The sequence below is a fragment of the Fundulus heteroclitus genome, chromosome 18 (assembly GCF_011125445.2).
Source record: "Fundulus heteroclitus isolate FHET01 chromosome 18, MU-UCD_Fhet_4.1, whole genome shotgun sequence".
In the NCBI taxonomy this organism is placed as follows: Eukaryota; Metazoa; Chordata; class Actinopteri; order Cyprinodontiformes; family Fundulidae; genus Fundulus; species Fundulus heteroclitus.
The window spans coordinates 6,620,931-6,648,818 of record NC_046378.1 but is presented as its reverse complement, the minus strand read 5'-3'; the positions used below and the strand labels follow the sequence as shown (position 1 = coordinate 6,648,818).

Below are 27,888 nucleotides of genomic sequence, written 5' to 3'. Positions count from 1 at the left end.
GCCATGCCAAGCTTGACCCTCAATCAGCAACCCTGCTCCTGCTTTTATGAAGGCTCTCTTGCCTTCGTAAGGCAAGAGATGGCGGGGCTTTGGGGCAATGGCCTTTGCACCCAGTTTGTATGCATCTGTTACATACACACTGACTCCAAGATCTTTACTAAATTCCTCTAAAAGACTGACTTGGTAGTGGGCTCTGTTCGGTATCCCCAAAGTCTCCAAGCCAGATCAGAGCATTCTCCACCAGAGCAGGACAGAGGGTCTCATGGCTCAGGACTACAATTCTCCCTCGGCCATACACTGAAAGCAGCCATGAGGATGAGACGTTGGCTGTTTATCTATAAGGGAAAGGCATTTCTCTTTAGTACCAGTGAGAAGGAGACATTAAGTGTAACAAAGGTTCCACTTTGTGTCAGGTAGTGTTTGTTTCTAAGAGGAAGAGAAGTTTATTAGGTTAGAAATGTTAGGTCATATAATTCTAGGACATCAGTAATTACATTTTTGCACATCTATATTCTTCAACAAGCAAGCAAGAACAAAGCAGGCATTTTTGCTTGAGCAACTTTGTGTCTGTAGCAAAACATTCAAGCCCAGACATGTGTAGTTCTGAGAAGGCCAGGTGAGCAATGTGGGCTGTTTTTTCCCCTGTAAAAAGGGTGGAATGGGGAGGGACTTCCAATGATCAGTGAGGTGAGCATGTCTGTCCTTTATTGGTCTTTAACCTTATCTTACACATTTTGCAATGTTACTGAGACCACTAACCTTGTTTGCAAGTTACAATGATTAAGGTAACACTATTCCCTCTTTCTGTACACTTCATCACTGAGTTGTTTATCTGACTTTCCTCTGTGTCCTGCGTTGACAACAAAGTTGCTGCCAGAGCTGCCACAAATGTTTGTGAGTCGGGTGATGGGCTCAGCACACAATGCTCTAAGTCAGAGACAATTCCCTGACCTTTTCTCTGAAAATTAAACAGATATTTTTCTTAGACTACTTCTTCCACTACTACCAATACTACTAATACAAACCTTAAGAACTTTCTTCCTCAAAAAACAATCAAAAATATTTGAATCACATTTCAATTAGACTTCAGCAGATTTTTGCTGATTGATTTTAAACTCCATTTAACCAGGCAAGTTATTAAGAAGAAATTCTTATTTACAATAAAGAATTTGGTCATGAGTCTCAATCTGCCAGTTGGAACAAGCGGGTCGTACACGCTAATAACTATTCATGCAACCCTTTCTCGATAGAACATGCTGAACAAAAACACAGGTTTTCATGTTGGCTCAGTACCTCAAATTTTACTGGCCTTTCCCTGAAAACATAAATCAAATTTGGTGCTAGATTATTTGTGGGCGCTGTTGCAGCCTGTCCTCTGCCACTCCCACTACTTTTCTAGGTAGCTCTTCCTCTCAACTACACCTTTAGTATCATTGCAGAATGTAGAAGTACTACATAATACACCCTGATCAAACTAGTCCCCCCTCCTTTAAACCTTGCACAAGAGAAAGCTTGCATTCTTTTGACGCTGGTTTAGTATCACACTGAGGGACTAGAACACTTTGTGAGAGCTGGGTGGAAGACTGCTATGCTGTTTGGGACACTGGCTGACAGAGAAAGTACTCTTTACTTCACTACTTCCTATTTCAGCATTTAACTTTGATTCCTCTTCAGCGTATGCATTGTATTCAGCCTCTATGACCTCAAGGTTTCCTTGATTTTCAACATTTTAATCTCTGTTGTTGAGCACCAGCTCGCCTTTCTCTTGGCAGATATTTCCATGTTTATTTCATCTTGTTTAGACACCAATCGTGAAGCTGCCTCTGCTTTTCTTGCAGATAAATGACTTACTTGCTGACTATGTGTCACGATCTTGGGTTTTTTGTTTAGTTTTTTACTTTTTGGATTGACTATTTTACTCCATGCTCCACATTTCTCAGCCACTAGTCATCCAATCAGCTCTGCTGCCTCCCTGTCATCTGATCAGCTCCACCTGTTGCAATTAATTAGTGATAACTCTGCTCACCTGTTTACATGCCTATTTATACCTGCCCCAGTCAGCCACTGGCTGCCAGAACGTCTCGTCTCATGTGCACTACTGCTGTGATGCTACCAGTTCCTGTGTGCTCAGCCAGCTGGACTCTTCTGTTTTCCTCTCTGATGAAAGGTGCCTGGATCTGCAAGCTGCACAAATCTGCCTGTTTCCCCATGAGTTCCAGCCACTCACTCTGCCCATTCTAGTGGTTCCTCGGTCCACATTGGGCTGCACCTGATCAGCTCCTGCCTTCAACACTCGGTCTAAGTCTTACTACCTGCATCTTCTGGTTTCCTGCACATCCCTGCCCGCACCATCAGCCACTACTCATCTGTCAAGTCTGGTTCTACTTGTCTGGTTCTGCTTACCTGCCCCAGCTACCACAACTAATCGTTACAGTATGTTCTGGCCAGCATTAACCCGACGCCGACAGTGTTCACGTTCAGGAATTGCTATCATGAGGGACACTTGGATTCAGTTTAGTATCAATAGTGTTGTGCCAGTTCAGACGTGACAAAAAGCGGGCATCAATTCGGGACGTAACGGACTGCGTTACCCATGATGCAATGTGGTCAAAATGGCCACCAACTTCCATCACGCAACACAACAAAATGGCAGCCGATCAAGATAAGGTTGCTATGGTGATGGCTATAAAAGCCGATCACACACGACAATCTTCTTTCTTCCCTGGCTTTTAGCCAACCCGAGAAGACACACACACAGCTGTTTCCGTTGGGGTGATCCCACGCCACGTGTTCGATTGCTCGCTGGACCGAGATTTTTCGACGCAACGGTTATTCCCTGCTTTTTATAACAGGAGGTCGACTAAAATAAGTACTTTTAAATTCCCTCTGATCAAAAGACTGAGAGACGCCGTATCTCCCAGTGATCGAAGAGGACCCCGCTTTGTCTGGCCAACAAAGCGACTGTGAACCCAGAGGAAGAAACAAAGCAGCTTTTTCCCCGTCCCGCTGCAGCCTGCGGACTACTGCGCTCGTCAAGGCGCGTCCAGAAAGCCACTACTCGGAGCGCTCCGGACCAGCCCCGAGGCACCTCAAAGTAACGGGGTCTCCCCTTTTATTTCTGTTTCACCAACAGGGTGTTTAGAAGTGCCTGGGCAGGCGTTAGAACTTTATAGGTGTTGGTTAATGCTTTTATTCCACGACGAAGTTGGAATTATTTTGCTGAACATTTTCTTTGTATGTGCATGCATTTTACAATTGATTTTGCTGTGTTGATTTGTGATCCATCAAGAACCCCGCCGTGGGTTACTGCTTCATTTTCTTTTCCATCTTCTTCCCTGCTTTCCCCCCTCTCTCTTTTCGCTTCTTCTTATCAACTTAATCTTTTTGTCCGAGCTCGATTCGCGGGCTTTGCTTTAAACTCCCAGTTAGCTGCGCCCCTCGAAGCGAGGCATTATCCCATCAGCGTAAGCGTGGTTACGTCATTAGGACCTCCCCTCATACGTCATCGTAGCAGCCATCTTGGGAGGGTGAGGTATATATGAACTGTGAGTCAAGTTAAGATCTGCTAACCGCTCATTTTAATCCATTGTTTATTTTTGTTTTGTTCTTTATTTCCACATATATATTTTGCATGTTTTAGTTTAGTAATGAGTAAGAATTCCAAAGTTGTTGAATCAGAGAATTACTGTAACAGGGAATTGCTTTTGGTTCAATAAAACCAACGACTGCGGAATAGACATTGTTTTGTGTTCAGTCCAATTCACAGTTGCCTGGGTATTCAGAAATCAGAGCTAACCTCCTTTGGAGTTAACATCTGATATTAATACAGAGACAATATCATTGGATGGTGATAAGGAATAAGGATTTAAACTCTAATTGCAGTTACATTGGGGTTCTCACAGCCTGCTGGATAAACCTGGTCGGTTAACAGTCCGACCTGATCATTTATTCCAGCATGAACGAGTTCATAACAGCAAGTTAACTAATGCATTAGGGGTATAAATATTTATAAGCTTATAGCTAACATCACCACCATTTGAACTATATTTGTTATAGCGGAATTTTGAGTTGAATGATTTATTATTTAAATTATAATACCAAATTATAATTAATAATAATAATAAGCATATTCAACCAGCTTATGGCATAACAATAGCAACATCGGTTACTCATCTGACGCTTTCCTTGAGGTGGATGCTGAAGTGATTCAGCATCCACCTCTTCGTTCTAATCTCTTCCTGCATCAGTGTCTGCTCCCTTCTAAAGAGAACGAGGAGTTGCCACGATTGCCAGTTATCCCGCTTCCCCATGGCCACTCATCTCCTCAGTGATGTTGGTCTTACTAAGACTATCAGAGTCTTACTATCAGAGCTCTGATTACCCCGTATTTTCCTAACAGAGCACTTCGCTCTCAGACTGCAGGTCTGCTGGTGGTTCCTGGAGTTTCTAAAAGTAGAATGGGAGGCAGATCCTTTAGCTATAAGGCTCCTCTTCTGTTTAACCAACTCCCAGTTTTGGTTCATGAGGCAGATACCCTGTCTACTTTTAAGATTAAGCTTACAACTTTCCCTTTTGATGAAGCTTATAGTGAGTGTCTTGTTACCATGAGCTACCTCTATAGTCATGCTGCTACAGGCTTAGGCTGCTGGAGGACATAAGGGTCTATTTCTCTCACTCTGCTGATCTCTTCTCCTACTGTTCTCCATTTTGCATCGTCTGTTATTTCAGCTTTTTGTTTTCTTCTTCACTAGGTACACCTGGTCTGGTGTTCTGTTAACTGTGACATCGTCCAGGAAGACAGATCACCCGCTAATACCATCTAATGTAGAACAGATTACTGAATCAATGTGTGCTTCTGTGCTTTTTTGTCTCTCTTGTTGTGTCTCTGCTCTGTCTTTTCTAACCTCCAGTCGGTCGAGGCAGATGATCGTTCATACTGAGCCCGGTTCTGCCGGAGGTTTTTCCTTCCCAATAAAGGGGAATTTTTCTTTCCACTGTCGCTTCATGCTTGTTCGGTATGAGGGATTGCTGCAAAGCCATGGACAATGCAGACGACTCTCCCTGTGGCTCTACGCTTCTTCAGGAGGAGTGAATGCTGCTTGTCAGGACTTAATCCAAAAAACTGGGTTCCCTTATATAGTAATTTTTTTCTGACCAATCTGTATAATCTGATTGAATTTATCTTTGGAAAGTGCCTCGATGACATGTTTCATGAATTGCCGCGATATAAATAAAAATAAAGTGAATCTGTGCCTCTTCATCTAAGTATTGGCATGAGTTTCTGATGTATCCTGCTCCATTTTCAACAATAACTTGAACCAGCAACTTCAGAAAATAAAGGAAACTTAACCAAAGCACTAGTTAACAAGATTAGCTATTTCAAAACCTCAGCAAAGCAACAACCTTCAATGAGTTTACAATATCTGCAGCATGTGATTAACTTTTAATTTCTTTTCTTTTTCCAGACTTAAAGACAGTTTGAACTGTTATGATTCAAAGCAAAACTGCAGTTCCAAAATCTTCCATTGGTTGCCTTCAATCCACCTGCAGCAGCCCACTGCAGTTTGAAAGTGCAGCTGATGTAGAAACTGATATGCTGACATACAGTGCAGGCTTCCATCCTCCACACATGGCATGCAGAGCTTCAACTGCTCACTTGTTAACAGGCCACTTTTTTTTTTTTTTTTTTTTTTTGCTGTAGCGCCTTTATTTTCTTTTGGGGTTTATTCATTGTTTTGCATTAGTTTATATGGCAGCCATTTTGTTTCCCCCTTGTGTGTCATATGGTTTAGCTAAACCAGTGTTTAAGTCCCCTAATGTGAGTTCAGCAGGTTTGTCTCATGTTTTTATGTTTTTAAGTTTTGTTTGATTTTCTGTCTAGTTTATTAATTTGACCTTTTACTGGCTGTTTGTTTTGGATTTGTCAATTATTAATATTTTTGGGGTAAATAAAAACTCATCTTTTGAACTAAACACCTGTGTTCTTTATGCTTTACTGCTTGGTCCCTGACAAGGTGTGTGTGTGTGTGTGTGTGCGCGCGCAAGTTGCCAACTCCTCTGCAAGGAAAGTCGCCATTGGCTGTTCTAAAAGTCTCTAGATGATGTAATTGGCTAATCAGCATATTTGTTCATATACTTGTGATCCAGGCTATAGGAAATATAAGCTTTCGGCAAGACAAGGAAAAAAAAACATCGTGCATCACTGAAAATAAACTTTATGAAATAACTCATGAATATTCATACATTGCCTGAATCCACATCATCATACATCAGAATGATTCACAGAATGAATGAGGTCAATAAGTGCATGAAACTGTGGGAATCTAATTCAGGGAATTATTTTAGTGCAGGGTTTTAGGAGAAAAATGATTAGATGAAAAACTAAATTTACATTGTATTCATATACTGCTTTGCAATCCTCAATAGCTTTGCGTTATACATTTGCAACAGAGCAGAGTGGGTCTCCTCTGCTGTCTTTTCTCTGACTGCATGCGGGGCTCTCAGGACAAGGCAGCTGCAACTTCCTGTGAACGCTTGGGGATGTGGAGAGGGACTCATGCAGCCCTCGCTGCTGCCTCAATACAGTAACTGCAGAACGACTGGTACTTTCATGTGAAATCGCTACAATCGCCAAAAACACAGAAAAAAGTCCCTAGATTTTTCTCTTGGCACTTTTCTGAAAAAAAGAGGGTTCTGAATAGGTGTTAAATAGAACAACAAAGTCACTAAATTGGTAACACTGGGCGTGTGTCTGATTGCTGTATAATGCTTTTATACCTGATTGTGGGTGATGAGGGATTAAGTGGTTTGAAAAATGGATGGATGGATGGATGGACAAAAGCATGTATCATTTGTACCAACAGGAAAATTGTACTGCAACCTAGATGTTTTTTAGACAAATACTGCAGAACTAAACAAGTTAACATAATGTAAAACATTCCACAGTAACAATAATTTGACACCCTTAGGCCCAATTTATACAGTTTATCAGCAAAAAGATCTATTCTGAGGTGAATTACGCTTTAAATTTAATCTTAACCTTAAATTAGCTTTCAGGCAATGACAGTCTCAGTCTTAGGCTGGGATCTGAATGATACTGTCTTATTAGCCATCAACCAACCTTTTTTCTAATTTAAGTATGCGTCCTACACTACGTAGAATGTTTGAATTTACTCCTCGGTTAACAACAAGCTAACACTTCTGTTTCCATTTTCTCCAAGAAAAGTCACATCACCTTTTAAAACAAAACCCAAACGCATTTCTTGATTAGAATACACATGTTCTCTGTCAACATTTCCATAATTACAATGGCAAGAAAAGACTAACTATGCCTATTGTCAAGTAAACCTGGTCAGTATATTATAAACCTGATCTAGTGGGAGGTTTAGGAATACTGGGCCATGGGGTGATCGGTCCAGGGAGGCAGTTTGGAGAGCTTCTTCTCAGTAGCTTGTTCGATGGGCCATCCCCAGGCTTTAAAGTATCCACTTAGATTCATGTTCACAGCTTTGGAGAAAGTCTCAGCATATAGGTTCATCTTCTCATCGTTGTCACTGGGACAGTTGCTCATGTCGTGGTAGTCGGCAAACACCTTCTTGAAGGCAGCCCAGCCAAACCTTTCCTGGAGCTACAAAGAAGAAAAAAGTTAGAACTGTGCAGATGGTCTTCTATAATCATTCATGTTAATGACAATGCACGCAGACACCGTTCGTATTACTACAACTACTAATTCAGCTGCTGGTTACATGCATTCAGCCCAAGTTTTATTCATATCACATTAACTTTGCTGTGTTTTTCCTCAAGACATTTTTTGTTTTACTAACCTGTAAGTATGTCTCCAGGGCAGTCCAAACTTTCCAGTCGCTGAGCTTCCTGCCTCCTTCAACATACTTCTCTACACATTCCTTCCGACTCGCAGGGGTCATCGCAGGATGAGCCTGGATTAAAGAAATTAATTTCACTTAAACAGCTTCTTCACATTCTTTGACTCTCCAAGCAGCTGAAGGTCTGAGCATCTTCCACAGCCCGAGGTGTAGCTTCAACCTCTTGTCCTGCAGCTGCACAGAGTGACCTCCACCTCGAGGAAGATCAACACCAACAAGGCAACAGGTCCAGACATCGTGTCAGTTCGGACACTAAAATCATATGCTTACCATCTTGCAGTTGCAATATTAATGAGCCAATCAAAGATTGCCGTTGTATCTGAATTTATCATGACAGATAGCCAGCAAGAGCTGGAAAGCAATGTGCTGGGAGAAAGGGGTTCTCTCTCAGGATAGCAAGGCTCAACCACTCGGTCAACTGAAAGCCGGCTGGGAGAGAGGCGGTTTGTCTGGGCATAGCAAGCTTCGACCGCCTGGTCAGCTGGAAGCCATCAGTAGTCTGCAAGCAATCTGCTGGGAGAGAAACGTTCCCTCTGCCCGGTCAGTTGAACGCTGACGTTTTTCATTTACGCCGGCTGCGTATGCGCACTTGTAGTGTTTATGTATCCGGTTAGCTTAACAGTATTAGCTGTTCATTGTAGCTCTGCTGCTAGCACCGTATACTTTGAATATGGCTGGAAGTCACAAGAAGCAAACCACGTACAAGTTTAAGAGAAGAGGAAGGCCTCCGTGGAAAGAAATAAGACCAGACTGGATTCTGACGCAATGCAGTTATTCGAAAAGGGACTTGGGGAAACTTCTGAAAAATTTTTTTTTAAAAATTGCAGACTCTACCTTTAACTTGAACATGACTTTCTGCTAACTTTTTAAATTCTCCAGGAATGTTTAAGATTAACATTATTAATAATTATATTAATTAATTACTACTACTAGCATAGCTTTTGTAAAAAGCATCTTACAAAACACTCAAGCACACTGTACAGAACAAGGAGACCAATACAGATAAAACAAAGTTCTAATAAACCAGCCATCCAAAATTATGCTCTTTTGAACAGTTTAGACTCGAACTGGTGGAGGATGTTGTTATTGCGGATGTCTGGAGGAGTTCCAGAGTTTGGGAGCAGGGCGAGAGAAAGCTCTGTGGGAGCGGGGAACAGCGAAGGGAATGGAAGAAGAGGTCTAAGGTGGCAGACGATCAGAAAGGTAGGGGGAGCGAGGTTGTAGATGGCCTTGAATGTATACACACAGAAGGGTTTTCAATTCTATTGTGAAACTAGCAAGGAGCCAGTGGAGCTGATGTAGAAAGGGGATGATGTGATGAAATGAGGCTGTGTTAAAAGTAACGCAAGCAGCTGAAGCCTGAACCACTTGAGCTTATGGCAGGATTTTTGAGGTAGGCCAAAGAAGAGAGTTACAGTAATATAGGAGGTGACAAGGTGATGGACTCCAATTCAGTCCATCGCCTCCAGAATGGGGCCAAAGGGAGGTACGAAGATGATTAATGTTGCATAGATGAAAATAGGCAGAACAGGTAACGTTATTGATGTGACAGGTAAATGATAGAGTGCTAGTGAAGATGACACCCAGACTCTGTTTGCCTAAAACATTTCCGCAATTGCACAGCAATTAAGATCATATTGTAAAGTGACTATTCTGCCTTTCTTGACTTGAACATTTAACTCTTATCAGATTTAACTCTTTTTAGCTTCTCATCAAGTCTATTCAAACAGCTGCTTAGTAAAAATATTAATAGGCGACATTCATGTCTGAATGAGTCTTCAGAAAGCAAAGCCTCTTTGAGCTTTTTGATAAAAATAAATAAAATAAAAGTAACCTTAGCTCTGTTGAGTCCCAGCACCTCCTCATGCACATACACTGACCACAGGTTACATGTGGCCTCTGTAGTGTGCGGCTGAAACTCCCAGCAGCTTTTCTGTTGATTATGTCCTAGCTCATGGATTTCCCCCCACAGACCTTTGGTCCGGGCATCTTCTGGTTTGAACAGCTCAGCTCCGATAGAAGAGTGCATCATAATCGGATAACCTGAATGCATCCAACCTGGGAAGAGAAAAAAAAGAACGATCAGTTCTGGTTTAAATGTAACTAATTTCAACAATGGTTGACACCTTTCTTCTCTTCAGCCAACGGCTTTCCTCACATTAACAGTGTTCCTATTTGTTATGCTCTTTCCCCACCCAAACACATTTTCCTTTATAAATTGAATGTTTTTGAGTCATAAAAGATGACTAACTGGAGCCATTTAGAAAAAGAAATCTACAAAGTCCTAAAACAGATTTGAGCAGAATCGTGTTACATGTTTTATTGTTATGGTGTACCACGATCTGCTGTGTTGGGCTGAAAATAAACTGCGTCTGCGTATTAAAGAAACGTGTTTCACCTTGTTAGTTTTTAACTTTTACTTTAACACGGTTTTCTTCAGAAACCTTGTGTTGGATCTATGTATAATGAAATATTTGTGACTCCATGTCCCAGCAGGCTTCACAGCTGCTCTCTTATGCTGTACATATGCTCCTGCAGTCTGAGCTCCTCCCACACAAGCTAAAAGCAAGGTTCAATCTTCAAACTGGGCTGTTTTCTTTCTCTGTAACTTTCCTGATGTTTCTTTCTGGGAACACCTAACTGGGTTTTGAGGAACTTGCTGGCAAGTTCTCCTTCCACACGCCTCATTCTTTCGAAGAAGAAAGCTCTGTGCAGCTTTTAAATCCAGCTGTGTGCAGCCAGCTGATTTTCAACTTTATTACGGTCAAAGACAGGACTCCAACAGTGGACCCTGGGGCTAGGAAATCCAAAGGCATCCACGTTTTGTTTTTTTCCAGTCGACTTAACTGAGATTTTCATGATTTTTCTTTCCTGAACTGAAGTAAAACTGAGATTAGCATACGTGTTGTATCTCCAAATCCAAGCGCAGAAACCTATTTCCAGCCCGCAAAAGACAGCAACAATTTAATTTTGGTACATTTTTCTGGCTTGGGCGGAATAACAGGTTTTAGAAGTAGCACGGTCCTATACTGTCACTGTGTGTGTTCAAAGTATTGAACTGTTGCCTCAGACTACGAGCGGAGTTTCATGCAAGGATTGTGTATGTGTTTTCATTTTTTTTTTGTTTCAGTGCCTGAAGTAGTCCATAAACAGTCCAAGGCCTTTGGGGCTACAAATCCTTTCTCTTCGTTGCCTGACCTGTGAACACCTGGTCTCGGTTTTATGACCCTTTGTTCTGGGAAGCTAGTTAGAAGCTGGAGGGTAGACCATGCTGCCTTCCTTCTGTTTTAGGACCCATTGTTATGGGAGCTCGTTAGCAGCTAATGATGAACACGGCCTAGCTCACCCCGTTACCTGATCAAAACATTTATTACCCTATGAACGTTCCATCCCTGCTTATACACTCCAAGTTGATTCACAAAAGGTTTTTTTTCCCCCACATAATTTGATGGTGCTGGTGTACAATTAATCACATGTTGGAATCAAAGTTAAACTTTATGATGGCCTGTTCATATTTCTAGGAAGTGCTAGTTCACATTTGTAATTTTTCACTTGCTTACTCATTCTCATTTGATTGTTTTTCATTTTGCCTATTATTATTAGTTAGTAGATTCAATTCCTGCAGAATTATTTTTAGCATCTCATGTCATTTTGTCGTTTTTTTGACATGTGAAAACAGGTCAAAATCTATTGTCAACAGTTTTTTATATGCTGCTTAATTTTGTTATGTATTTTTTTGTTTACATTAATTAGTTGTTAGCACTGCATTCACATCAGAAGGGACAGCAACTATTTTCCTGTTTCTTCACATGAATCCAGTCCTATAAGAGATTTAGAAGTTTAAAAACAAGGACTAATGGGCTGCTAAATAGTTTTCTCTCCACTTTTAAATCAGAAAAGGTGAACATTAAATTGGTTTCCTTTGGACTCTACCCATGTTTTCACTCATTAAGCCCTGTAGGTTTAGCCTTTTTGGTGCTTTTCTTATTAGCTGAGTCGTGTTAGTTTCAAAGGTTTTTGTTGAATACTGAAGCAAGTTTTTCGATTAGCTGCAGGTATGAAATATCTATAATAAATTTGTATGCAGACCACATAAATCTAAACATTTTAAAATTTGATAGAAAAGCATAGTTACCTGCAGAAATCTGCACATCAGCCACGATACGTTCCTTGCGGATGAATATTCTTGGGATGACAGCCAGATCTGCAACACCCCCCATTATACCATTCCAGAGTTTTTCCACCTCCTGAGGCCTCTCCAGTTCACGAATGATGTGTGACGGTACGGTGAGGATGATGTTGTCAAACTCCATCTCTGCCCACGGTGCCGGAGCTTTGCGCAGAGAGGACCAATCAGCTGGCTTTGTTACACCTGAAGAAAAACAAGGTTAGATATTGTCATAAAAACATCTTAAGAATATCAGTCATAGAAGGAAGTACAGTTGTAGAAATATGCATATTTTATAAACAAGTACAAAACTATACACAATATTAGACATACTGTATCTACCAAGAAAGAAACTTATTTTAGCAATCAGTCACTCTGAAAGTCAGCTTTACTCGAGATCTAATTCATATTGTTTTGTACTTTTATAGTCATTGCAAATTTTGCAGACTAGAACCTTTGTGAATCAAACATGGCAGATGACTGATTTATGCTTTAAATCCAGATTTCCCCAAAACTCATCTTCCTGATCACAATGTAGTCTACTGCATCAATAAAAAGAAGAAACTGTCTGGCTTACATGTCAGTCAAATGAAGGATTGTTTTAAACGGCAGCTCAGAAACTTGACCGGTATAGCCCCTATGCAGCCTCTTTCTTAGTCCTGGATTCTGTTATGAATAGGAGTTTGAACCCGAATTCAGCCGCACACAGAGCTAAGTTAAAGAGATTTATTGAAATCAGGATGAGTTGTGGACAGAGAATGAACCAGTCTTGACTGTACGGGTGCAGGAGGATGAAGATGGCAGGAGCTGGAGGACTGGAGAGAGAGAGAGAGCTGGAGGACTGCTGGTGCTGTGCTGTGAGTCCAGGGAGACGCTGAGAGCCCAGGAGCATCCACAGTAGGCGTGAGAGCACTTACTAGCAGATGCGAGGAGTTCAGACTGACAGACGTGGGAAAATCTCTGACAGCCGGTGCGAGGAACTACTGGCAGAACAGACGTGGGAAGATCTCTGACTGACAGAAGAGGGTAAGGTGGAGAATGAAGCACAGAGGTCCAGGATGCGCTGAAAGCTCAGCAGCAGAGTGAGTACTTGGAGCGCTGAAGCTGCAGGTGAGCCGACAGCACAGCAGCGTGATTAATTGGAGTGCGCTGGTGCACTTGAAGTTGCAGGTAGCCGGCAGCACAGTGGTGTGATACTTGGAGCGTAGGAGCGCTTGAAGTAGCAGGTAGCCGGCAGAGAGTTCCTTGGACGCGGAAGCGCAGCAGAGAGAGAGTCCTTAGAATGCCTGATTGGTGCCTGACAGGTGTGACTGATTGCTGATGAGTGGAGGCTGAGCTGCGTGAGAGGAGAAGGCGCTGAAAAATAACATGAGGAGACAGCCAGGCTAAAACTGTACCATGACAGATTCATGGTGAATCGTGTGATATCCCACCTTTTAATGTGTTGTGTATGTCTGGGACATCGTTGTGAAATAATTCACCTGTTTGGCAAGTCTCCTGAAAGCTAATGTGAATTTCCTATTTCCTTTGTTTTGTTATGTCTGTGCAGTGTACACTGTTAATAATGTACACTAGAAAACATTTTACCTATTGTAATATTAAATCAGAAATCAGTTAGGATTGCCAAAATAATTTGTCAGAATGTGAGTCTCTATTGAATTTTTGACTACAGTCTTCAAAGTCAGTAATTCACATTCAATTATTATGCCTTTAAAAAGTTCTGGGAAAACCCAAATGACAAAAGTGTTGATGTAATGATCATGTAAGTTGTAAAAAGGAGTTTACAAGAATTTAGCATATGGTATCAGGTATATGTAATCAAAGTTTATTTAATCAGTTCATGCTTCTAAACTTGAAAAGAATGAAGGCACTGCTATGACAATATCATCACATTTAGAGTATTAAAGCTGATGTTCCTATATGTTCTTTTATGTGTATTTGTTCTGCAAGGGATCATTAAAACGTGAAAAGGCAACACCGGATGTTGCCAACAGAATGCATCCAAAATATCACAGGATGAGGTGCATGTGACCCTCTCTTCCATGCTGGAAAATTTGTCATTGCATTCTATTATTATAAACAGACCTTTACATAGGTACCTTAAGTCAAAAACAAACATGGTAAGTCACCACTGAGATAGCATACATAAAAATGTAACCAATGGTCTCAATGTTTTAGAAAGTTACCAAGCAGCCAATGGATGTGATGTAAACAGTAGATCAGAAAGCTTAGAGCTCATCATAGGCATTAGATTCCCCAAATATCATCATCTGGAGCATGTGCAGAAGGTGACACTCACCAGACTTGTAATAGGGAGCAGACACAGCCTTTTGAACCACAACCTCTTCATCGTCCACCTTTACATCGCATGGAGCCATCAGATAGATGAGTCCCCCCCACAAGTTCCACACCTGCATCTTCTCTGATGTAACAGGGAACCTTTTGATGACGTATGGTGCTCTCCATAACTCCTCCTTGTGCAGCGCATCACTTTGGCAGCCTATCTGGATCTTTGGATGACACAGACCAAGAAGTAGTGGGTTGAAAAGAGCATAATGTGCTGCTGTGTTTTGTGGCATGTCTTTTCTTCCACTGGAAAGTAAGACACAGCCATGAATTAAAGCACTGATGTATATGGTGACATTAGAATTGTACATTTGATTTGGATATGGGATTTAGCATAATGTTTAGGGGAACACAAAAAGACAGTAAAGATTTGATTTTATATGCACTACCATCCATCTCCTGTTGACAAGTTTTGGCGGGAAGATAATTTCTGTCTTCATGGCAGGAGAAAGGTACAAGCCTGTACTGATCCATTCCTCATGTTCTGTCACACAAATAGAAGTGTCGCTGTTAAGTTCATACTTAGAAAAAAATAGTCATTTATTGTAGTTGTTCTATAATAATTGTGAGCTCTGACCTCCTGTTTGAGCAGTGATCTTGATCCTTTGGTTCTTGACCACAGGTAGTGGTGGGTTATCCTTGATAATGTAGGGCAGAAGCTCTTGCTGATTTAGGGAAATGTCGTACATATTTGTTGCCAGGCTGAGGACCATGTGCTCTTTGGGACTCTTTGCGGGCTTCTGCTCACTCACCTTCAAGAAATAGTTAATATAAACACTTAGAAACCAGAAGTGTTAAACATCAATGAAAGGCAACATTTACAACTGTACTGATAAGTGATGAAAATAAAATTTTAAACTGATGCCACAGTGCAAGAAAATATTATATTTGCAAAAAAACACAGTTGTAAGTCTTGTTATTCTATAGTTTTTGACTCTCAAGTATAACTTTTACTCTTTTAGTTATAGGGTAATTATTAAATGAAAGCATATTTGTTAAGGTTGATTTTATAATGGAGTTGATGGCTATTTGCAGGCTTTTTAAGACCATATCCACAGGCCAAAAGAATGTTCTTGCTGATCAATATGAGGGTGGCCTTAATGTCAAGGTGTTTCTCAGCGGCCCTCATGTGCCCGTTAATTGTGGAGACAAGATTTTCTCCAGAATTCTGATGCTAAACATGCAAACAAACAACTGTAACTTTCATAGACAACTTGAACATATTTTTGGAGAGGAGACATCTATTCAACAGAGAATGTTTCTCTCTAAATAGTTCAGGTACAAAACGGCTGATTTCAAACATCTTCTATTCTGTGAACCATGCACCATCAGCTTTGTTCCAAAACAAAGCTCAACCAGTGCCAAAACAAATGATAAGCCCAGTACAGCCCGAACAAGCCAAGATAAAGATGGCCAGAAAGATGACATAGAAAGAGGCTACGTCAGAATTGCAGGAGGATTCATCCCGATCTCAAAAGAGGACCAAAAACTTCCATCCCTACAAACACCGATCAAGACTGCACCCGCCTCCCCCTGTTCTCCACAAAGCCCAGAGGTTCCTTTTCTGGATTTTTCTCATAACATGAACAAAGTCCTTAAGATTGGTCTACAGTTGACATCCTCTCCACATATTAATTCTGAAAACCGTAGTTCTGTGACTAAATCAGCATCTTTCAAAGGACGCAGAGGTCCAGATCCTCCTCCTCCTCTACATATCACAGAACATGCCTGTCCTGAGGACCTTCAGATAACTTCCTTGTGATGTACACCGGGCCCTGGCCGCACGTTTATCAGACAAGACCGCTTCCAGCATCCGCCTGGGCCTCTTGACGGAGAATATGGAATATCTGTTATGATATGTGGCAGAAATAAGAAAAGCAAAAGGAAAACAAACAGGAATAATCAATCGTACTTAAAAGTCATAAACTGTCAGATGCAACCTGCCACAGAGACACCATCAACCACCAAGTCATATAAACTGGGTTTATTAAACATTAGATCTCTGTCAGGAAAATCCCTTTTAATTAATGACTTCAATATTGACAATAATCTTGATTTAATGTTTTTAACAGAAACATGGCTGCATGAATTTAGTGAAGCAGCTATACTGATGGACACCTCCAAACTACAATTTCCTTTGTGAGAGCAGACAGCAAAGCAAAGGTGGAGGAGTAGCAACATTGTTTAATGATTCACTCAAGTGTAAAAAGGTGTTTTTGGGAAAATTTGACTCTTTTGAACATTTGGCTCTCCAGGTAAAGAGCCCGGTACGAACTATGTTTCTGAATGTTTACAGGCCTCCTAAGTCCACATCAAACTTTTTTAATGATTTTAGTGACCTGCTGTCTGTGATATGCGTTGATTATGACTGTTTAATTATTTTTGGAGACTTCAACTTTCACGTTGACAACCCTGAAGACAGAAGTGCAAAAGAACTGTGTGACACACTTAGAAACTTTGGTTTTACTCAACATGTTAAACAGCCAACACAAAAACAGGGACATATTTTAGACTTGATCATCACTAAAGGTCTAAACATTTCTAACGTCAATGTAACTGATGTTGCCCTATCTGATAATTTTTCTGTTACCTTTGAATGTATAATTTCCAGTGACTCATTTAGCCAAAGGGACATCATAAGAAAACACACCTTTAAGGACAATGCCACGGAAACTTTTATTCAAGCTTACTCTGATACTTCAACCTTGGGCTGCAACTCAGTAGATAACTTTCTGTCTAAAGTCTCAGATATCATTGACTGCATTGCTCCAGTTAAAGTGAAGTTATTTTTCTGGGAAGAATACATCTCCGTGGAGAAATGCTCCAGCAGTTAGAGGTGAAAAAAGGGAGTGTCGGAAAGCTGAACGCAGGTGGAGAAAGAACAGACTGCAGGTTCACTATGACATCTATAAAGAGAGACTTTACAGATATAACTTACAACTGAAAAATGCAAGGGAATGTTTTTTTCTATGAGATCAATAAGAAAATCATTAATAATGCTTGTGTCTTATTTTCCACAGTCGACAGATTAACAAATCCTCCTATGTCAGTGGCTTCCGAACTCCACTCCACCAGGGCCTGCAATGAATTTGCTAACTTCTTTACTGAGAAAATCCTAAAAATTAGAGGATCAGTTTGTGCATCCATACCAATTCTAGAACCAAAGCTGTATCCAACTGGGACTTATCCTGACAAAATGTCCCAATGCAGCCAAATAAACTCCAAAAGCTTAGAGCAGATCATTCAGCAGCTAAGTTCCTCCTCCTGCTGCCTTGATGTTCTACCCACAGTTTTCCTTAAGAAAGTTTTACCTGTCATAGCGTCTGATTTGACTCAGATAATAAACACGTCCCTTCTGTCAGGTGTTTTCCCCCAGTCACAAAAAACAGCAATTATCAAACCACTGCTGAAAAAGAACAATTTAGACAAACTACTACTCCAGAACTACAGGCCCATCTCAAACCTCCCCTTTATCAGTAAGATTATTGAAAAAGCTATGTTTCAACAATTAAACACCTTCTTAACAACGACCAGCCGCTTTGACGTTTTCCAGTCTGGCTTCCGTGCTCACCACAGTACAGAGACCGCCCTTATCAAGGTGTTTAATGACATCCATATAAATAAAAATTGCAGATGAACCACAGTGCTGGCATTATTGGACCTCAGTGCAGCATTCGATACTGTCGATCACTCCATTCTGTTAGAACGCCTGGAGAACTGGGTCGGCCTCTCTGGTACAGCTCTCCACTGGTTTAAATCCTACTTAAAGGACAGGGACTTTTTTGTATCAGTAGGTAACTTTACATCAGAGATTACAAAAATCACATGCTCCCTCTTGCTCAGATAATAAAAAACAACATCAGCTACCATAACTAAGCAGACGACACACAGCTTTACATCACCATGTCACCAGGTGACTATGAACCCATTCAGTCACTAAGTAAATGTTTAGAAGAAATCAATACGTGGATGTGCCAACATTTTCTTCAGTTGAATAAAAACAAAACAGAAGTAATAATATTTGGACCAATAGAGGAGAGATCAAAGGTTAGCGCACAGCTTCAGTCGCTGCAGCTAAAAACCACTGATCAGGCCCGAAATCTGGGTGTAGTGATGGACTCAGACCTGAACCTCCAAAAGCATCTAAAGACAATTACAAGGTTGGCTTTCTATCACCTGAAGAACATTTCTAGGATTAAAGGACTAATGTCTCAGTAGAATCTGGAAAAACTAATCCATGCGTTTATTTTTAGTAGAATTGATTACTGCAACGGTGTTTTCACAGGTCTGCCTAAAAAGTGGATCAGACAGCTGCAGCTGATCCAGAACGCTGCTGGCTACGTCCTCACTAAGACTGAGAAAGTAGAGCACATCACCCCAGTTCTAAAGTCCTTACACTGGCTCCCTGTATCTCAGAGAATAGACTTTAAAATCCTTCTGTTACTTTATAAATCTCTGAATGGCCTAGCACCTAAATACATCACAGACTTGTTATCAGTGTATCAACCATCCAGATCATTAAGGTCTTCTGGCTCCAGCCTGCTCTGCATACCCAGAACCAGAACCAAACATGGAGAAGCAGCATTTAGTTCCTATGCCCCACTTATCTGGAACAAACTTCCAGAAAACTGTAAAGGTGCGGAAAGCCTGAGTTCCTTTAAATCAAGATTAAAAACACATTTGTTTAGGATTGCCTTCAACTGTTTTAGTTAACTGAAACACCACTAGTGGTTTTTTTAATGTTCTATTTTCTATCTACATTTTATTTCTACTTGCTTTTATTCTGTTTTATTTTGCTATATTTTAATCATGTAAAGCACTTTGCATTGTCTTTGTACTGAATTGTGCTATATAAATAAATTTGCCTTGCCTTGCCTTGGGTGGATTTGAGCACCTGATGTCTTGACATGAAATGCCTTACAAAAATATTCATCCCCCTTTAGCATTTCCACATTTTTAGTAAGCAACCACAGTTTTCAATGTGTTTTCTTGGCATTTTATTTGATAGATCAACATAAAATTGCACATCATTGGTATGTTCAAGGCATTAAAAAATTATGTATAAAAATCTCAAAAGTATGATGTGCACATGTTTTATCCACCCATCTTTAATCTTTTACCTCTAAAAAATTCAGTTCGACTATTAGTAAACAGTCTCCCTGAGTGTAGTTGAAATCACACTCTACATTCAGCTTTTCTTTAAAGGCATCAAGGATGTTTGATAGAGATCATTAGAGAGAAACAGCATCTGCTGGTGAAGATTCTCAGTCATCCAGGTCATGGTCATTCCAAAAAAGTTAAAAAACAAAACAACTGGACTGTTTTCCCAAAGTTTGAAGACGTTTTGCTTCCTATCCAGAAAGCCTTCTCAATTTACAATGTCTGGAGTAGTGTGGAGTTGCAAGCTTTATAGTACTGCCCAACAAAGGCCTTGTAATGGCTTAGATAACACACAAATTGAACTGAAACTAGTCCACGCCTCTGCAATGGAGAGTCGAGTCATTGTTTGCCTGGCTTACAAGAGCGATGTTTTGATCACCCATATGGAGGTGAGGATTGAGGTGATAATTGGAAAAACAATCATTTGGAGTCTACCAAAACACTACATCCATGTAGATGCAAAGTCTAAGTGCCAAAATACCTTTGCGGATACATCTACTCACGTCTCTATGTGAACAGGGGCTTAGCTGCATTAGAAAGAGCACCGGTGTAATTATTAGTCTGTTACTGCCTGTGAAATCCCTGTCTGCAGTCTTCGTCATTCCCTGCACCTGCTCCCGCTCTACCCAGGTAATCAAGGTCTGAGCAGTCACACCTACGTCAGCTCCAACTAGGTGGAGTCGCTGCACCTGGATGAGCACTATATATTCATACTGAACTTCATGCTTGCTCAGTATGAGGGATTGCTGCAAAGCCATCAACAATGCAGACATCCCTGTGGCTCTGCGCTCTTTCAGGAGGAGTGAATGCTGCTTGTCAAGACTTGATGCAATCTACTGGGTTTACTTAGATAGGAAACCTTTTGACCAATTATTCATCCACTTTCCAACACGCTTATCCGTATTGGGGTCGCGAGGGGTGCTGGTGCCTATCTCCAGCTGTCAATGAGCGAGAGGCGGGGTACACCCTGGACAGGTCGCCAAACTATTGTACCTTTTGACCAATCTGTATGATTTAATTAAAATTGACTTTGTAAAGTGCCTTGAGATGACATGTGTTGTGAATTTGCACTGTATAAAAAAGTTGAATTGAATTGAATTGAATATTTCAGCATTTCTCAGTGTGTAACTGCCAGATTCTTGAAAGCCACCATGCAAGTAATGGTGCATTCCTTTTGCCTCAGAGGTTGGGACAGACAAGTTGCAGATTATGTCATCTGAGCATTTTTGCGTTTCCCATGTCGGAAAGTAGATAAATAGCATGGACGCTCGCACTGTTGTTAAAACCAAAAATGACGTTAATGCTGTTCTAGGTGGTATTTTGTGCAAACAAACAGAGCTAAAACATCCCATCGGATGAACACTGTAAGGTAGCACCTCTACGACTGACTAAAAGTTACAAAAATAATAGAGAGCTCCTGCAAACAAAGTATGAGGTTTCACTCAATATTGCTGTGAGTAGCAGCCATCATGAAAACAGAAGTCAGGTACAATCCTGTTGCACCAAGTTTCCGACTCGTACTATACCGACTTTAGGGGGCATTCTAGTTAAATTTTCCAATCCGGAGGTCGAGAATTCCGACCACCAAGGACAAAAGGAACACACTATAAACCCTTCAGTGTTCCTTTATTGCCTGCCTGTGATCGACCTGTCTTGTTCCTGTGATTTTTCCTGTCTACCTCTGCCCCTGTATGGACACCTTTGCCTCCCGTTAATGACGCGAAGCCTGGATCCTGGATTCACCCTTTGCCTAAGCCCTTCTGGAAACTTCTGCCTGGTGAACTACTTTGCTCTGCTTGACCCAGGACTTGACTTTGGATTCCCCTTCTGTCTCTTCCTCACAATCACACTATGTTGTTCTCAACCACTAACCCTGTTCTCTGCCCCACTGTAGTTGCAGAGTTCATTCCTGTCAGTTCCTGTTACAGCCACTGTAGTTCATATAATAAACCTTTTCAACGTTTATTACTGTCGGCTGAATCATCGGGTCTCCAGTCAAAGAGCCAGTGATGATACGGTTCACCAGTGCACCTTCTCTAGGTCCCTTTCTGCTGCAGAGAAGACCTATGATGTCGGCGACCGTGAGCCTCTGGTAGTCAAGCTGGGGCTGGAGAAACGGAGAGACTGGCTGGAAGGGGCCAAAGTTTCAGGTTTGGACACACCATAAGTACCTGGAGTACTTGAAATCGGCTAGAAGATTTAACTAGGACAGGTGGGCACTCTTTTTCAGTCATTTCAACTTCACTATATCATATAGACCCGAATCAAAAATCGTCATGAACAGAAACGGAGGACCCAGTATTCCGCCAGACAAACAGATGACGTTTAAAGGCAGTTTATTAAAAGGACAGGTAATGGGTCGGAACCAGCATGACAGGCAGGCAGAATGATGAAAGGAATAAACAGAGTTAGTAATACAAAACCAATCCAGGGTCAGAGCCAGTTGGTCAGAAATCCAAATGACAGTCCAAGTCAAAATCCAAGAGCAGAGTGAGTGCACAGATACAGGTCCAGTAAAAGACAAACTTCATAATCAGACAGGGATCAGGCAAGCTCATATAGTCCAGAGACAGAACGGGGTCAGGCAACAAAGGCAGGCAATCCGATCAGGCAGGGGTCGGGCAAAACAGGCAGGCAGTCAGATCAAGCATGAAAACAGGTCATTCAGGGGTCAGGCTGGCTCAGAATATCCGGAGGCAAACTCAGGTCAGATCAACAGGTCAACAAAGAAACAGAACGCTGGACTAGACTCACCGAAAGGCTCGAAATAATCTGGCACCGAGCAGCGAACAGGGGCAGGCATAAACAGAGGAGTGAACAGGTGAACAGAGTAGAAAACTAATTAAAGGAAACAGGTGGAACTAATCAAAGGAAGGGTGGTGACTGAAAGTGAACTGAACTGATTGGTTGGTGACTGGTGGCTGAAAGGTGAACAGATCTGACTGGTGACAGGGGAGTGACACACAAACTGATAGGGTAGTGGCTGTTGTCTGCGTTGTGAAGTGAGCTGGCTGATGAACCGATAAAAAAAAAGAGAAGATCAGAAGAACACCAAATCAAAATCAAAATCATGACAGAAATATCAAACCTGATGCTCTCTCATATGGAGGAATTGGGATTGAGCTCTCAGACCTGGTGATGAAGGGGACTACATTCTCCCAGAGAATGGTTTTCTGTCTGTGGCTATGATAGATCTGGAGAGGGAGGTCAGAGAAGCTCATCACAACATCTGTATATCTGAATCGTGCCCAGAAGATCGTCTGTTTTTGCCTGGTCACCTGGTTCCTAAAGAGTTGGCACATAAATACAATCCAAGTTCTGCTGCCACCCTGCGATGCCCTCCCCCTGCCTTGGTCCTTCCATGTTTCATCTGGTGTGATGAGATGGAGCCTGCATGGCATGGTGGGGGCTCTGGGTAGGTTCCCCCATCTTGGTGTTGGGTGGTCTCATTGCCAGGGGTCATATGGGCCCTGGGTCACCTGGGGGATCAGTTCCTAGGCTTGGCTGGTGCAGCTGGCGGTGTGGCTGAGTTGGTGGGGTTTGATACTTTGCGTCCAGTGGGGAGCACAGTTTACCAAAAAGTTAGCTTCACTAACTCATATTCCACAGACAAACATATTAGCTTCACTACCACTACCGAAACAACAGTGGCGCAGGAGATAGGGAGTTTGTCCTGCAATTGTCGAGTTGCCGGTTTGATCCCCTGCTGTTCCGACCATCTCAGTCATTGTGTCCTTGGGCAAGACACTTTAGACCCGAATTGCCTGCTAGAGGTGGCCAGAGCCGGTGACCTTGCTTCTGTCAGCCTACCAATCTAGCTCATCACCGCCAGGGTGTGAATGTGTGTGTGAATGGGTGACTGACTGACTGTAGCGCTTTGGGGTCGTTGGACTTGATAAATAGCTATACAAGTACAAGCCATTTACCAAAAACCAATGATAAATGAAGAAATTAACTACCGATGTCACTCAGTCTGTGTCATACGTTTTCAGACAAAAGATGCTGCATGCAGACACATGGTCCATGACGGACCATGCTGCATGTTTCAGGGGATAGCTCTACAGTAGAGACAGTAAACTAAATAAAACCTAAAACAAATTAATCTTATGTGGCCCACCTCTGAGACGCCCTGCTTCTTCAGGATGTCAGTCAGAAGGGACAGAATCTCCATGTAGGAGAACCTGTCATAAGCCTTCATCATTAAGAATGAGGCACAATCTGCTCCCAGTTTCTTAAGGTGCTCCTCATCTTGCTTGGTGAGTTCTCCATTCTCTAGAACATGATCAGCTAAGCGATGCAGAAGATGACGGAAGTGGAAGCTGTTGACCTGGCTTGGATCGGGAGCTTTGTAGACACCTGCTGTTATTGTTTCTTTCAACAAGCTCAAGCCCATTTTGTTCAAGATCTTGTTTCCTGGAACAAAGAAAATTGCAATTAACTTGTAACACTATCATCTTCATTTTGAATCACATATCAACATTGATCTTATTATTTGTTTTACTGAATTTTCATCTGTGTACGTTTTGTTTTTGGCTTACATACTGTAGGTTGGTATTCAGGGTACAATGTAAGCCTTGTGACAATGCAGCGTATGCACCACCTTCACAGAGTACAATGATTCTGTTTAGAAGAATGTGAGCCTAAGCGCTGTAGTCAGTTCTGATGCCCTGCCCACAGAACTTTCTTCTATGTAAGCAAATAACCATATCTTGATACAGTTAAGCCCAAATTTATTTATACCCCTGGCAGATTAAGGCCTTGTCCACACATAACTGGATATTTAGGGAAAAAGTGCATTTTTATGCGTTTTGGCCTTTCATCCACATGAAAGGTCAAAACCAGTTTTCCATCACTGAAAATTATTATTTATGAAAACTCTCACCAAAGTGGAGATTTCAGATAACCCTGTTTTTGTGTTTAAACATTTGGGTATGAATGGTTTGGGGTTTAACAGTACTTATGTTTTCAGCTTTCAGGTTTGTAGGCATTTAAAATACTGTCAAAACAGTTTCTGTAACTTTCCCTTCTAAACAGTTTCTAAGAAGAATTACAGTTTCCAAAAAATGTCATCGGTCAGGTATCAATAAAATAGCTAAAATGTTATGATGATATTGTTAAACATGTATACTGTTATGTAACACTACTGAAACTTTCCAAAAACAAAGGAGGTTTGAGAGCATGCTTTAAATGAAGTCATTGGTTGAAACTTGGTGAATGACATCATAGTTTAGTATTGGTTATCAGCATAAAAATCCAACAAATAAAACCACCTTACCGAATATAAACTCATAACATACTCTATCAATGAAAAAAAAAATTCTTTAAATATCTTTACTGTTCAATGAGGCAGCGTTTTGCCCCTTTCAAACTTGAGCTATTAATATTGGGTAAAGATAACTTGAGCAAATACAAAAAGCAGTGAAAAAAAGAAAAAAAGAAAAAACAGTTTTCAAATAAGGATTTAATTTATTAAGAGGAAGAGGCTATCCAAACCAACCATTTCCTCTCGAAAAACAAAATTATGACACCCATGTTAAATCATGAATTGACTGGGATTTTGGAAAACAGCTTAAACCCGATTACCAGCTTACATGCAGTTATAATAAATAATTTAAATAAAATTCGAAATGACAAAATGTGTATCATACCTGAGAAGTCATGCATGGGGTTTCCCCCCTGATGTGTCGATGCCCAATACCAGGCATGTCCACCAATCAGCAGGCCTCCTCCTTCAGCCACAAAGTTTTGGATCCTCTCAGGATCAATGTTACTGTATGCTTTGCAGACAAAGACACTGAGATCCTGGTTTAACTCTGTCGTCTTACATGTCAACCCTAATTTAGGTAAAGGTTTAACACCTCGTTCAAACCCAACTATCCCTCTTCTGCCTTGGTCCAACCAATCACACGCATTCTTCCAAAATGATGCCAGTTTCTGTTAGAAAAAATTAGAGGAAAAGAGCAAAACATCTTCTGAACTCTCAGTAGATAACAAGACGTAACAATTGAAACTGTACATTACACTATGAACACATACTGTAGCTCATGCTGTATGAAATTTACTATATTCTAGTTTCATGTCCTTTTTAGTGCACCTTGTATTGCAGAAAAACCTCATGAGTCATCAAAATGACCCGTCCCCGCCCGTAGTAGGTTCCTGCCAGGAACACCTCTTCTTTATCTGTGGTACAAATGGGAAATGCAAGACGGCCATGGACCAAAGCTCCAGAGGGAACTCCTTCTCCCTGAATGTCAAAATCTGAAATCCCTTTCAGCAAGAACTCCAGGTCTTCTTTGAAGTCCATCCTACAACTGTGTGGGGAGAAGATGAAGACAGACACAAAGAGCTGTGATTTGTGAAAGAAAAAATAATTTTTAACTAACACCAATGTACAAGCTCAACATCAGTAGCTCATCAAGCATGGTATGATATACTGAACAAAAACATCTGAAATGTGAATTAAACCCAAAGTTTATACTTACTCTATAGCTTTCCAAGAGGATGGGATCTCAGGATAAATGGGCAGTTTTTCTGCTTTTCCATACTTAGCAGAAAAATGGATCCCGGCCACTCCTGCTACTTTATTCCCTGGAAACTCAAGGATTAGGTTTTCATTCTCGTTCTGTGAAGCCCAATGCCAAGCTTGACCCCCAATCAGCAACCCTCCCCCTGCTTTCATGAAGGCTATCAGCTCTCCTGCCTTTGCACCCACTTCGTAGGCATCTGTCACATACACACTGACCCCATGATCTTTATCAAAGTCATCCATAAGACTGACTTTGTAGCTGGATCTGTTGAGGTTATCTGCCACTGCCTGTCTTTTTTTCTGCACTCCCACAGACAGGTTTGCAGACCCTCCTCCCAGCCAGGCCAGAGCATTCTCTACCAGAGCAGGACAGAGGGTCAGGTAGGTCTCATGGCTCAGGACCACAATTCTTCCTCGGCCATACACTGAAGCAGCCGCTAGGATGTGACCGTGGCTGTTTATTACTAAAGGAAAGGCATCTCCTGTCAGCACCAAGTTACAAGGAACACTGGAGTGCTGAAGATCCAGCTCATTAATGCCTCTCATCAGAGCCCGGTAGGCCTCTTCAGGGTAGGACTGGGTTGTCTGCTTAGACATGTTGGGGAAAAAAATTATCCTCTATAGTTTGGATGAAGAGGCTATTGATGCAAGAAAGGAGTCCCAGAGATCTTTGTGTCACTGTTTCTTCCTGTAAGGAAAACAAAATGCTTATGTTTATAATGCTATCTTGTAGATGAATATTATGTAAGTCATAACATTTTGTTTTCGTCATAAAGCAACACTCATAAAGAACAGTTTTTGGGAGGTATGGGGTGTTAATGAAACTTAGAATACAGAGCATTTTCACCACAAAAAATCAGGCTGGCTGGTTGAAGAAATTTTAGATTGATAACTTATCTTGAGAAATAAGTCTAAGTAAAGATGAAATAAAAGTACTTTCACTTTAAAAAAATGTACATGAGAAAGTTATATTTATTCCTAATCAACAGGAGAAAAGACTTTACATTTGTTGAACTTATTATTCCCATGTGTGTACTTAAAACCTTAAGAGAAAGAAGAGATGGCCTTCCTTTGCAGTCAGAGCACCCCTAACCAAAAATGGGAGGAATGAGAAGTGGTAGTTCCTGAGTTTTCTCTATGGCTTGAACAACTGGTCAGTGCAGCCTTTAGTAGGTTTGTTTAAAATTGCTCTGTTATATAAAGGAGATTCCATGGGAATTCTATAACACATAAGAATAAAATTCATCTAAATTAACTATACATCCTAACTGTGAAAACTATCTTGGAAATGCCTGAAAGAAATTAGAAGGACCTGCTGCTTGGTGCATGCATCTCAGACCAGAGCCAACATTTCTGTAGGTAGTTCCACATTACGCCACGTATGACATTAAAAAAGTGAACAGCTTAAATGTACACTAATTTTATCAAGGCAGATTCCAAATAAAAGGTCAAAATGAATGTCTGCTGTATTAAAACCGCAAAGTATATATGAAAACCTTGTTTAACTGTGGTCGACAGCTGTCCCTTGTCATTAATCATGGAGATTTTCATGGCTCCTCTTTATTTTAAGTAAAAGAGAGGATGATGGACAGTGTGCAACATCTGGCTTTCAGCCCGAACTCTTCTTAAAAATACATTAGACAGGGCTTCAAAATTCTGTGACCTTTGTGCAGTTTGAAAGAGTTTGACCAAAAACTGTGAGATTTTAGAGCCATTATGAGGACATCATGTGAAGGCACAGACAAGCCCATAAATTGACAAAAATGATTACTTTGTGACTGAGAGGGCAAGTTAAAAATAAAGTT

The 27,888-nt window shown here is 41.2% G+C and overlaps 1 protein-coding gene and 1 long non-coding RNA gene across 2 annotated transcripts in view; one reads left to right on the top strand and one right to left on the bottom strand.

Moving 5' to 3' along the window:
• Window positions 1-6,197: 6,197 nt before the first annotated feature.
• LOC105933192 (TRPM8 channel-associated factor homolog) overlaps window positions 6,198-27,888 on the bottom strand; it is a 31,247-nt gene continuing 9,556 nt past the window's right edge. The window contains exons 2-12 of the mRNA XM_036149612.1: window positions 26,040-26,771; window positions 25,652-25,868; window positions 25,206-25,491; window positions 23,675-23,970; window positions 14,975-15,149; window positions 14,787-14,881; window positions 14,351-14,561; window positions 12,019-12,255; window positions 9,718-9,941; window positions 7,824-7,937; window positions 6,198-7,627 (exon numbers count right to left, since the gene is read on the bottom strand). Of these exons, the coding sequence (XP_036005505.1) occupies window positions 7,385-7,627; window positions 7,824-7,937; window positions 9,718-9,941; window positions 12,019-12,255; window positions 14,351-14,561; window positions 14,787-14,881; window positions 14,975-15,149; window positions 23,675-23,970; window positions 25,206-25,491; window positions 25,652-25,868; window positions 26,040-26,680 (2,739 nt within the window). The 5' untranslated portion in view covers window positions 26,681-26,771 and the 3' untranslated portion in view covers window positions 6,198-7,384. The remainder of the gene's footprint in view (window positions 7,628-7,823; window positions 7,938-9,717; window positions 9,942-12,018; window positions 12,256-14,350; window positions 14,562-14,786; window positions 14,882-14,974; window positions 15,150-23,674; window positions 23,971-25,205; window positions 25,492-25,651; window positions 25,869-26,039; window positions 26,772-27,888) is intronic.
• LOC118566672 lies at window positions 13,104-14,167 on the top strand. Its single transcript, XR_004933198.1, has 2 exons — window positions 13,104-13,221; window positions 13,278-14,167. It is a non-coding gene; the product is annotated as an uncharacterized LOC118566672 (long non-coding RNA).